General features: G+C 41.0%; 1 protein-coding gene across 2 annotated transcripts; it reads left to right on the top strand.

Moving 5' to 3' along the window:
* Positions 1-1,166: 1,166 nt before the first annotated feature.
* LOC123967409 (E3 SUMO-protein ligase PIAS2-like) lies at positions 1,167-11,852 on the top strand. 2 transcript variants are annotated; one of them, XM_046043503.1, is made up of 9 exons: positions 1,167-1,478; positions 4,344-4,528; positions 5,840-5,927; positions 6,018-6,068; positions 9,665-9,755; positions 9,854-9,988; positions 10,121-10,226; positions 10,583-10,656; positions 11,605-11,852. In XM_046043503.1, the coding sequence occupies exons 1-9, from the start codon at positions 1,438-1,440 to the stop codon at positions 11,815-11,817; spliced, it is 984 nt and encodes a 327-aa protein (XP_045899459.1). In that variant the 5' UTR covers positions 1,167-1,437; the 3' UTR covers positions 11,818-11,852. The 2 variants fall into 2 exon arrangements, with proteins under 2 accessions (XP_045899459.1, XP_045899460.1); XM_046043504.1 differs by having other exon boundaries at positions 1,477-1,608.
* The last annotated feature ends 957 nt before the right edge of the window (positions 11,853-12,809 follow it).

Here is a 12,809-nt window from a genome sequence, read left to right as displayed (position 1 = left end):
TGCAGATGTAGTGTAAAAGTGCTTTGAGTGGACTTTTTGACTAGAAAGGCGCTATACAAATACGGAGCATTTACATTTACATCATCTCCCAGGACCTCAAGTGGGAGCTGAACATCACCTCCCTCACCAAAAAGGCCCAGCAGAGGATGTACTTCCTGCGGCAGCTCACCTCCTCCATCACCATCTGGTATGCTGCTGCCACTGCAAGGGACAAGGGCAGGCTGCAGTGCATCATTCGCTCTGCAGAGAAGGTGATTGGCTGCAATCTTCCTTCTCTTCTGGACCTGTATTCATCAAGGACTCTGAGGCGAGCAGGAAAGATTGCAGCTGACCCCTCCCACCCCGGACACAAACTGTTTCAGACTCTCCCCTTTGGCAGGAGGCTGCAGCCAATCGCCACAAAAATTTTATTTCATTTCATTTCATATCATGCACAAACCTGGCACATTGCACGTATTTGTTGTTAATTGTTAATCTTTGTTGTTCTATATTTTTATATTCACAATACTCACAAACCCAGAATAATGCACATGTAAATATCTGCGACGTTTTTCTTTCTCTGCAAATAGTTGTATTATTTTTAATTGTATTATTTATTAGTAACTAAAGGAGGGGTTACTATAACTAAATAATACATACTAGTAAAATGGAAATAGTGCTTATTTTTTAGTTTCTAGTTATTTTTTAGTTACTAGTAACTAATAAGTACTAGCAGCTTTTAAATAGTGACTAGTAAGTTTTAAGGAATAAATATTAAAACGGCTTGCCATATGCCATAGTAGCCTAGCCTATGGTGAAAATGGCAGATGAAAGGAGCTTGCCATAACTGTTGGCATGCAGTTTCTGGCTGTTGATGGATCACTTGTTAATTTAAGGATTGAAGGCATATTGTCAGTGGAAACGATGGAAGAATAAGTTAGTATTCTTTTATCAGAGATATCATCAGCGCATGGTCTTTCAGTGGAGAGCCGGTTAATGTCTCCTCAGCCCCTCCCATTATGCCATACTATGGCCATACTGCCATGTCTTCAGTTGGTTGTTGTATGCGTGCGCCTCTATGGTGTACAGCACTGGCCTTCTACGTCCACAGATCGGCAACGCTCACAAACATACCCAGCAAGCGATAACCATCATTTCACCGTCTAGGTTAACTATAGACCCAATTTATTCCAGCTATGAGTAATGTCTACAAATATTAAGTGTCATTTAATTGACATGGTCTATCTGTGGCCACGATTTAGCTCTGAGTAGTGTCTGAAAGTGTTGTTTTAATAATGCGAGTGAGCTCACTATATAGTGCTCTACATACAACTCCGTACATACAGGGTAGGGAGTAGTGAATGAGAGAGGATTTCGGACACAGCCTCTTATTTAACGGCCCTGGCAATCTCCACCGCCTGGCTGTGGCGTCACCTGGAAGTAGTCACGCCGGGCGGGATGACCGGAACAACAAGATGGCGGAAAATGAGGAGTTTCGGGTAGGCGAAAAAAAACCTTATGTGACTTACTTCCGTCGACATTGAAAAATGCTACGATAAATTGTGAGGAATAAGCTGGTCGATATATTACGACCCGATGTGGCGGGCTCAGAGGACAGGACGTAGCTCGGTTGGAATGTGCATCAGATCAGACCGTTTGCGTTTTAGCAGTTAGCTTTAATGCTAACAGTGTATGACTAGCATTCGCTAGGTTACTTGTTAGCTTGCTGCAACTAACGTTCGCTAAAACCATACTTCATTTTATTTGTGTTGTAACTACGTCTAGTTGCGCTGTCATTGTGTGAGTAAGTAGTATTGGCGCGTACGGCTCTTAAGTATCCTGTAAGCAAAGTTAACGGCTAATCTATCACGAGGATCCTTCCAGTTAGCCAGAAGTGAACGAAGTGATTAACAGCTGCTGGGCACGCTAGGAGCTACAGTCCCCGTTCCCCTGCTGATCCCGGTTTCTCCAGCAGCTGGGATTCAATGAATTTTAGTACATGGTTTTATCCTTCAGTTTTTCTACACACCAGCAACATGTTCTGGGATTTTCTGTTCATTTTCTAAGCTAAGGGGTGTCAGTCTTTGCACTGGCCGCTTAACATTAGATGTGAACGCTTCGTCGTCATCGGTTATTAGTTAAGCATTAAAAACATCACATTCCGTGAGTTGTTGTAGTCATTATCATTCGACCAAAACATTATTTAAGCCATATTGTTTGCCATTAAAATCATCTTTTTTTTCTTTGTGAAAGTGTTCCCCAAGCACGTACAGCTGTAAAAGTATCTGTTTAGCTATGTGCAGAAAACCCCAGGAATATGGTTTAGTTTTCCTAAAGTGGAAAACTAGAGTGAAACTTTTTCATGAAGCAAATTCCTAATTTGAATCTAACACGGCTCCTCTTTCAAATGTGCAACGTTAGTATGAAATCTCAAAGTTGCAGGTCCTGGTTGTAGACTGTCATGTAGTATTAGATGCATTCAACAGCAGCATTTTCTCTGGGTCAGCATCATAGACGGCATGTTTTAGAGCCAGTGGTTAGGAAATGCTTTCTCGTAGCTTTGGTTTGAAGTAGTCATTGTGGCATCACGTGAGTTCATTCGCTGCAAGTGTTGTGCTGCACACAATGCGAGAAGGCGATTTTAATGTGAATAAACACAACTCTCCATTACTACAACTGTATGAACCCAAAGAAAACATTTTGCTGTGATTAAATAGCAATAAACAGATTAAACTGATGCTGAAATAACTACAACATGATGCAGATTTGTTAAACATATGAATTCATGCTTTGTCAGATCTGACAGCAGGACAACAACTTCTAAAATGTTTGTTTTCTGAATGGAGTTTGGATCGATCAGGGCTATGCTATGCTAAGTTGGTCACAGTAAAGTACAATGATAGCTGGAATAAAGTTACATACACATGTTTTCTGAACTCACCAGGATCAACATCCGCTTTCTTTTCTCCAAGTAATGTCCAGTTTTGTCCGGTCTTTATATAAATATGAAGTCGTAGTCCGACAGAGCTAACAACAACACTGGAACCGGATGTGCACGGAAGCTGCTGAGAAGCTCCAGTGACGATAAAGCAACGTTGAAATCCCAAAAACTAAAGTAAAAAGCTAATTTAATAAAAGCAGTTAACTCCGAGCTCCTCCCGCGAGTAAAGGGCGAAGTTCTCAGAGCATAATCTGACCGACTACGGGGGTTTATTTGTCCAGTGGTTTCAGCGCTGCTCCCTGCTCCCCTCCCCAAAGTTTAGCAGCTCTCAGCCGGCCAGCAGATTTTCAATCGCCCGCTCTGCCTGGCCCTCTGCACACATCGCTCTGAAGCCTCGGTGACGTACGGACAATCTCAACACTGATAGGCTATCGCAACTCAGCGTCATGCGACTCCTTCGCTTTTTAGCGACCACCGATCAAACTAGTTAAAGCCATTATCGGGCGATTGTGATCGGTGACTGATCGAATCGGTGCGCCCTTATTTTTATACAGTAATCAGTGAGGCCCGGTCAGCCTCCAGAAACCCTACACTCCAATGGCGTCATAAAAATGAGAGAGATTTTCATTGGACCCTGAATAAATACACGCCCCCAAGTGCAGGAAGAGTCATCAATGTTTTAAAATCGTTTTCCAGGAAATGACAAACTCTCTAAAAGGCCTGTGAGATTTTAGCTTGTGCTAACCGCCTTCACTTTTCCAGCAGTTGGAAAACAGACGGACTTTAACGACGGACTGTGAACTACACTTTACAGCCAGACTGAAACCTAGCGCTCATATTTTCCTGTGCCCCGCTCGTTTTCACCGTCACCTACTGCCGCCTGTCACATGTTGTGTGGACACCACAGACGGTCCAGTGCTGCACTTCCGCATTTCCGAATTCTGCATTTTTCGTTCCGTCAACATTACGTTATCATTTAACCTCTAGATAATGGATTATTGACATTTGTGAATCGATTCAGAATCGTCAAAATCCGTATTGCGATGCGTGTAAGAATCAATTATTTCCACACCCCTAGTGAGGGTGCTGGTAAAAACAGCCATGTAAACCTGGCTCTACACTGAGATTACAAACTGTTTAATCACCTGGTGGTCCAATCTATATTTGGCCAAATACAAAATCTCCCTGGATTTGGGACTTGGCGGGTGATTATTTTGGGCCATGGCGTTATCTTAAGTCAGTGGTGCTCAGCTTCACGTCATGGTGTACCTTATTCTTCCATTGTATATGGTATCAAGTTTGAGAGCTGCTCATTCATCTGAGCTTCTCCTGAAGGAGCTGAATAACAAGCGTGACTCCAGGATTGTAGCCTGATTTGGCTGCCATAAAGACGCTGTATTGAACGCAAATATCTCTGTTACAGGAGTCAGTCCTGTAACACAGACTTCAGTCTGTTGACTGGTGAAGCAGCTGTGTGGCACGACACCAAACCCAGCATGAATCTCCAGCAGCCAGCCCCTCTCATCCCCCCCGTCCACCCGGATGTGCAGATGAAGCCCCTGCCCTTCTACGATGTGCTGGATGTCCTAATCAAGCCTTCAAGTCTAGGTCTGTGGAGTTTTTTTCTCTTTTGGTTTAAAGGAAAACACTTAGTCTGAGCCATGCAACTAGGCTACCAATTCATGAACATATTTTAAACCTATTCTTATATCAGACGGTAATCTTTATTGCTTTTGTTTATAACTCCTGCAGTTTCCCTCAGTGTGCTTTTGGAATTACAAGTGGAATGTTTTAAAATACTGCTTCAAAAATGAAATCTGAGGTTTAATATGATAAAACATCTTGTTTTACAACACAACATCATTCATTAAACAATAAAAGCCGAACCTCTTACATGCGTTAATACAGCCAGCCAGGAAATGGCAGAAGACAGGATGATTTCATGTCATGTTGCAGTTACTGTAATTACAAATTTTTTCTTTTTTGAAGTTTCATGTCCACTTCCAATTTGTAATTACAAGTGGGGAACTGACTTTTTGAAAGGTCCCCTATAAACCGAACTCGGTATAACTAGACAAATATGGGCACCTCGCATTGCCAACCGCCAAACCTGTAATTGAATGGAAATGGAGTTATATTGTCACTGCAGAGTGATTTAATCTTCACAACACCAACTCTGTTATCATTCCGCTTCACGCCAGCTTCATCCAAAGTGACCCTACAAATGCATACATATGTCAGAGGTTGCACGCCTCTGGAGCAACTACAGTTAAGTGTCTTGCTCAGTGACACTGAACACTTGGCAATTAGTGGATATGTCACAGTGGGAATCGAATCAGGGTCTTTCACACCAAAGGCATGTATCTTATCCACTACTCCATCACCACTCCTAACACCATTTTGATGTGAAAACTTGCAAATTGTGAACATAGACATTTTTCCCATTTATGCTACCCATGATGTGAATACCTGATCAGGCATTCAGTGCCAGCTTATTGTAGTAGATGTTAGGGGTGTATCGATTCACCAAATCCACGGTCCGGTTCATATCTTGGGTTTTTCCCCCGTTTTTTTTTTTTTTTTTTTTTTGGAGTGGGGGAGGCGGCGTTGTTGTTGTTGTTGTTGTTGTTAGATTCCATCTTGGGTTAATTAAAGTAGTTGAAGTTGTAGGCATGATCACTTAGTCATGACTGGACCACAATAGTCACGTGACACACACACATTTGGAGGACAATAAAATTGGTCGGAGGTTTAATATTTAGCAGCTGATTTACAATCTGAAAATATACCTAAATGTGAACTATGTGCTCATTATTTGATGCATAAATTATAATATTTGTATACGGGGAATGTAAGCCACGGTATTGTAGTTATCTGAAGAGCAGCACTTTGGAATTAATGTAACATTTGTGTTTTCAGGAGCAAGTTCTTCACAGAGGTACCACCAAGAAAAATATTTTATCTTTGCCTTGACACCACAGCAAGTCCGAGAAGTATGCATATCCAGGTAGGACTGTTTGTTAATCTCTCTGGTATTCCATAGAAGGCCCATGTCTGTAGTGTAAAATAAAGTATGTGAAACCTTGTTTGTTTACAGGGACTTTCTACCGGGTGGCAGAAGGGACTACATGGTTCAAATCCAACTGAGGTGAGAATATGCAGAGTTTTCTGACCAGTTTGAACTAAGAAACACTCCTTAGTACTAAGTGATCAAAATGATTCAAAGCAAGCTCTTTTTAAAATCATATTAAAACTTGTTTTTTTGATGACTCCAAACTAGGGCTGGGCAATACGGCCAAAGATTTTATCAAAAAATTTCATAGCATTCGATTTTGATAATTATCACGATAAATGTCAAATCATTAATTCAAGTTAAGAGGCTGATTTTTGCTTTTTGTAGAAACCAGATGGCTAACTGTGGTTTTAAACTGTTCTTTATGATCAGAACATGACAAAAACTACTGGATCACTTAACAAATCTGAGGAAGAACATTCGAAACAATTGAGAGAAATTCTTTTCTTTATATGCTTGAGTAAAAATAAGTAAAATTTTTTCAGTCCCTTTTCCTCAACAAAATACATATCTTAAAGAGGTGGTATTATGCTTTTTGGCTTTTCCCTCTCCTTTATTGAGTTATATCTTTTTTTTTTTTGTGCATGTAACAGGTTTGCAAAGTGAAAAAGCCCAAAGGGAGTTCCCATCTCCCACAGAAAACTCTGCTCTGAACTGAAAACAGCTCATTTGTATTCCAGCCTTTACTTCCCTTTCTTGTGACGTCACAATGAAAATACGTGTCATAACGCTTACCAAGCGGCTAGTCCGACACGCCCTCAAAAACAGCGGTGGAAACACAGTGAGCTGCAGCACAGCTCTCCCCTCCCTTCCAAAGACTAGCTACCCTCCAGGCAGTCAGTGCACAGGAAGTTGTTCCTGTGATGTAGAGACAGAGCTCAGTTAAAACTTTATGGATGAAAGAGACTTTTGTTACAGATTAATAACTCACCACTCTGAAACTCTTGCTCCAGTCCATGTTGCCAAGCTGGTCGGCAACATGTACAGCTGAACCCAAGCTGTTTACCGGCTTCTTGCTGACCCGCCCTTCTCTGCTTCTGATTGGCTAGTAGTCCTTAACTAGGAACTGAGCATGTGCAACTCCCAACAAAGATCATTTAGAGACTAGATGTATCACTTCATAGCTAAAACGAAGCCTTCAACACAGGGTGAAAAGAGGAGCTGCAGCAATGTACAGTATGACAAAAATATGGTGTTTTTTTGATAATCAAACCATGTAAACCTGTTCTGGTACAACCCCTAAATAAGATTATGAACCTGAAAATGAGCATAATATGACCTCTTTAATAGAAAAATGAAGTGCTAATTCGTTCATGATTCAAAGGAATTAAATCTAACGTTTTAGTGACAATATATTGAACATTTGTTATATTGTTATTGAGGAAAATTATATTGCAGTACAGGTAACATTCCTGTTTACGTCAGTGTTCAGCTTTACGCTCTGGACTGTGGAGTGTTCGAAATCTATGCATTTTCTGGTTATTTCTGACCATTTGATAAACAAAAAATATCTACTGAGTATAATGTCAGTATAATTACATGTTACACTTTCTTTGGATAATTTGCTTACAGATATTAGTGGAGATTCAGCTGTGTCACAAATAAAACCTTTCTCTGATATTAGCCTGCACCACTGTGGGGAAGCATTGATTAGTGCTAATGTTTGTGTATTCATTATAATTTCAGATAATAGTACAGGCTATTATAGCTTACCATTAGTAGCCTAATATTAATTCCAGTTGGACAAAACAGCAGTTTCATTTTGTGTCATTAAATTATTGTGCAAGAAAAATGCTCTACAAGTTGGTCAGTCTCTGAATTGTTTATGCAAGTTAATCTTGTCAAAAATAAAAACGGTGCATACAGAACGACAAGCTAAACATTTCTAAAGTTTGCCTCAACCTTTTTTTTTAATGTTCGGCCTCCTCCAGGCTGTGATTGGTTGGTTAACAAAAAGTGACTTTGATGAGCCACTATACACATGGCTGCATGAAGGCTCCCGATCTCCCTGCGGAGATTGGCAGGCAAGAAGGGGAACAGGTGAGCGTCACTTAGTGCCCAGAGAACCTGATCTGGAGAGGGCAGAGGAGAGAACCGGTGCCGGTACGCCAGAGACTAAAATGTAGAAGTGACCGTACCGGTGAATACCAGCACATTCAAGCATAAACTGCTTTAATATTGTAAGAAATAACAGCAAGTCATTAGCGTGAGTTTAGGCGCAGTTAAGCGCAGCAGCTGGTTTATTAGCGCCTGCTGCATGTGTAAAATACAGCGACTGTGGGTGAGAGGAGAGCTGACTGCTGGAAGATGAGATGTTGTATTTAAGTTTATGTTATGCTTGCGCAACAGTTGTTTGATAAATGGCTATTAAAACACATTTGCAGAGGATTAGAAAGGTGTTGTCTTATTTTTTCCAACTCTGATCATTTTGGCACTGTGGATTTTCCTTTGGCGCTCACGAAAACCTCTTTGGGGGGTGTGAAAAATTTGTCTATGCAGGAAAAACCTTGTATACTAGGGCTGGACTATTTCACGTAAAATCTAAATCGCAATTACTTAAACATTTCACCTCCATTACGATTATTGAACAATTATTTTGTTTTTGAATGCTGTTTTTTTATTTTTTTTTGTCCTGATATTTCACTGACAAGGTTTGTACTGTAAATAAACTTTGGTTTATTTATTCACAGATTTCACAAATCCATTAGACTGACTAAATGTTAATTAATAAGGTAATGTTGACGTACATATTACAGAGACGTGGTTCCCTAATATTCGGCGCATCCCTGCTGCTTAATTATGACCGCTGCTACTAAAATTTCCCCCTGCACACTGTGTGAGCACGGTAAATAACGCTTTGCTAGCTTCCTGTCCTCATTCATCAAAGAGCGTGTACGTGAACGGCGCTGTTATAAGAGCTGCAGAATCAGGTCTTTTAACTGCAGTGCAGTGTGTTTTGCGTAGCGAGTGATTGGACGAGTGAATGTGAGAGAGCGGCAGAAAGTGACGCTGAAAGCGGGCGAGTATTAAGTTTTCAGTCTGGCAGTAAATGTACAGTGTAGGTCACAGTGTGTCCGTTATTAAGTCTGTTTTTTCATCCAGCTGGAAAGTGAAGGCGGTTAGCGCTAGCTAACATCTCCCTGAGCTTCAGACACCGGTCTGAAAACTGAGCAGGACTGGACAGGGCGGAGTCACGTGACTACACACGTGGTGTTTCGAGGGGAAAGTACATGAACACACACATTACCAGGATTAAATAACCGACATGGGGAAATTATGTCGGTTAGACACTCTGAATTTTGGTTTCGATTAATTTTCAATTAATTTTCCATCCCTATGTTATAGTGTGTTTTAACATTGATTGCTGCAAAGAACCTTGTAACCTGTATTGAAAAAAAACTGAAGACGCTGCTGGAAACGAGGGGAGGAGTTTGTTGTATACAAAGAGGAGCTGCTAGCAAGACTTTATTTCCTAATGTTACACCAACACAACAAACTCCTCTCTCCAGCTCTGACTCACAGCACTGTAGGCTAGACAGTGTCATACTTGTCACCAGCATCTCAGCTTTTACCTTGTTTTTTTTTTTACTCAAATACCCCAGTGAATTGTCAGGAAGGAATGAAAAACAGATGCTGCCTAATATTGAGAAATATCTCTTTGTGTTGTCCAGGTTTTGCTTGTCAGAGACAAGTTGCCCTCAAGAGGATAATTACCCAAACAGTCTTTGTATAAAGGTCAATGGGAAACTTTTTCCTTTGCCAGTAAGTGCTCGTTTCACTCCAGAACAGTTTCAATAAAACGCCGATCAAGTTTAATTATTCTACTATTGAGATGCTAACAAAGCTTTTTATTCCTGTAGGGTTATGCACCGCCACCAAAAAACGGCGTGGAACAGAAGAGACCAGGAAGACCTCTAAACATTACCTCCCTCGTCCGACTCTCCTCTGCAGTACCCAATCAGATTTCAGTGACATGGGCGCCTGAAATTGGAAAAGTAAGAACGTAACCCTCATTGGAACTCTATTCAGCTTTTAGTTTTTCATGTGCTTGAGTTGGAATTGGATATCATGTTTGGGGACAGGAAGAGTGACGTCTATTGAAGTTGTTTGATTATATTGTTTTTCAGACCTATTCGATGTCTGTGTACCTGGTGAGGCAGCTGACATCACCACTGCTCTTGCAGAGACTGAGGATGAAGGGCATCAGAAACCCAGACCACTCCAGAGCACTGAGTAACTATACAGTAAACCACTATGACAAATCTTCATGTAACCTGGTCACATGTGCTGCATGGCTCTCTGTGAACAGACAGAGCACGGTTAGCAGTTATTAGCTAGAGTTATCAGGTATTTGCTACACTGCACTACCTGCACCTGAAATTGACCTGTCTATTTAAAAAATAAAAATAAAAACCTGAGACCTCCTGGACCCAGGATTGTTACAAAACAAACATTCAGCCAACTCAAACAGACCTGAATCCAGGTGTAGGGATGAACAATTAACAATTTTTTGAAAGCCTGTGTGGAGCAGGCTTCTGATGACTTTGTGTTTTTTTTGTTTTTTCTGTCCCCTGCCCTCTGTGTTCCAGTTAAAGAAAAGCTGACTGCAGATCCAGACAGTGAGATTGCTACGACAAGCCTTCGAGTCTCACTTATGTGCCCGGTAAATGACGCATCTGTGCACGTTTTTTGGCTGCTATGTAACGTTAGCTTAATGAGTAACGAAGTAATATTAATTAGCTCAGCTGTATGTCATTACTAACTTACCTACTTGTCAAGGGTTGAGAACATCAGGTACAAGCTGTACTGTACATCCTGCGTTTTCTGAGGAGTCTGACATCTGGTTGTTAATGAAATGAGGGACCATGGAGCTGAGGTTAATGAAGTAAATTAGGGATGCAAACTAGTCCTTTTAAGCGAATTAGGAGACGTTTCTTTTGGATTTTAATGTGCAAATTTAATGCTTAGTAATTATGCAGAGATCCTGTATAGAGAAAAATTATGCAACGATAATCGTTTTATAATCGCATTACAGCCCTCTGAATTGTAATCGAATCTGAGGTGCACATGAGCATGGTGTGTCACTTGTCTTCCGCTGCTGTGTACACTTATTACATGAAATACATAAATAAAAGTGGCGTTTTGACATCATGTTACCCTGTTTCACCTGTCTAAGAATTTCTGGAGTGCCAGAGCTTAGTAGGTGTTATGGTGCGTTGCATTTGACAAGGGAAGTCAGAATTTCTGAGTTCAAAGTCAGAAATTTCAAAGTTGGATTTCTGAAATGGAAAGTTGGGAAAACCGCACTACCCTGACTTCGTGATCCAAGATGGCTGCTCTGAGAATCAACAGTTAGAATCAAACTGTAGTTTATACTGTTTATTAGCACTTCTGTGTACTTGTTTCTCATGTACATTTTCGTACACAAAGTGCTGTCCAACAGCTGTCTGTGGACATGTTACTACTGTGTTTAGTATGAGTAAATACCGACTTGTTAACTGGGTAAATGAGGTAAATGGAATGCACCATTACCTTGTGGGCCTTTTGTATGAATTGTACCAGGTGTTTTCTTGGTTGATTCGTTTTGACTGACGTGTGTTTTGTCCTCCAGCTGGGTAAGATGCGACTGACAGTACCATGCCGGGCGGTGACCTGCTCTCACCTGCAGTGCTTTGACGCTGCCCTCTACTTGCAGATGAATGAGAAGAAACCCACCTGGATTTGTCCTGTGTGTGACAAGAAGGCTGCATACGAGAGTCTCATCATTGACGGGTTAGTTAAAGTAATTCAACCACTTCACACAAAAATGACCTGCTGTTGCTGAGGCAGCTGTACATTCAGATTTTGGTAGATTGCCCAGTTTGTCTGGAGCCAAGCTCTCATTATAGTTACTAGTAGTGAGAACATGACACCAAAATAATCCACACATCCCTGTCTGTCAAGTATGCATAGAGTTTCTCACTGTAGCGATTGGAAGTCCTGGCAATCTGGGCGTATTTTAATGGACTGAGCTGGCAAAATTAGCAAGGCTCCAATGGTAACTAATCTGTTATCTCTCCACTCTTATACCTGAATGCAAGACAATTAGGCAGCAGCTAATCAGGACACATCAACTGTCAATAATTAATGTTAATTCTGTAACTAAGAATCAGAATCAGGTTTATTGCCAGGCACTGGATAAAAGTGTCAGGTTAATGTAATGTTCAAGGACTCTGATTAGAGCCAAAAGAACTTGATCAGGACATTCCTAATTTTAACAGAAGGATCAATATATTTAAAATGTATGTATGCATACTAAAATTCGAGAGGGGTCTAACTTGCAGACCTCCACTGTGGAGTCTCTTCCGGTGCAGACTCCACTCTCAGTTCAGCTCCACTGTCAGGACAGGAAATATAACCATAAATGAGTTTTTTTTTTTTTTTCTGTGCGTCCCCCACAGGACGTAACTTGATGCCTTCTCTGTTGTTTTGCTGCACCAAAGTCCTGGCTACAGTATACATTGTGGCAACATTAGGTGACTGATTAGCATTATCCAAAACATTGAAAAGTCTGAATGCGTGGGTCTCGGCGTATGTTCGCCGTCAGAATAGCTACGGCTGTTACTATTGTACATCTAAATCACACGCATTACAGAATGTGACACGTGTGTACGTTAGGTTATTTGTTCTACATAGGTCACGTTAGGCTAACGTTAAAGTTACGTCAACGGTGGCTAGCGTTAGCTCCTGAAGTAGTATGGTAGGATTAGCTTTTTTACTGTGGATAACGGAAGCTACTGTGTGTTTGGCTTCATTAAACATTCTTTGTAAAGAATT

The sequence above is a fragment of the Micropterus dolomieu genome, unplaced genomic scaffold (genome assembly GCF_021292245.1).
Source record: "Micropterus dolomieu isolate WLL.071019.BEF.003 ecotype Adirondacks unplaced genomic scaffold, ASM2129224v1 scaffold_355, whole genome shotgun sequence".
NCBI lineage: Eukaryota > Metazoa > Chordata > Actinopteri > Centrarchiformes > Centrarchidae > Micropterus > Micropterus dolomieu.
The sequence above is the reverse complement of the archived record's forward strand: the minus strand, read 5'-3'. Positions and strand labels throughout refer to the sequence as shown.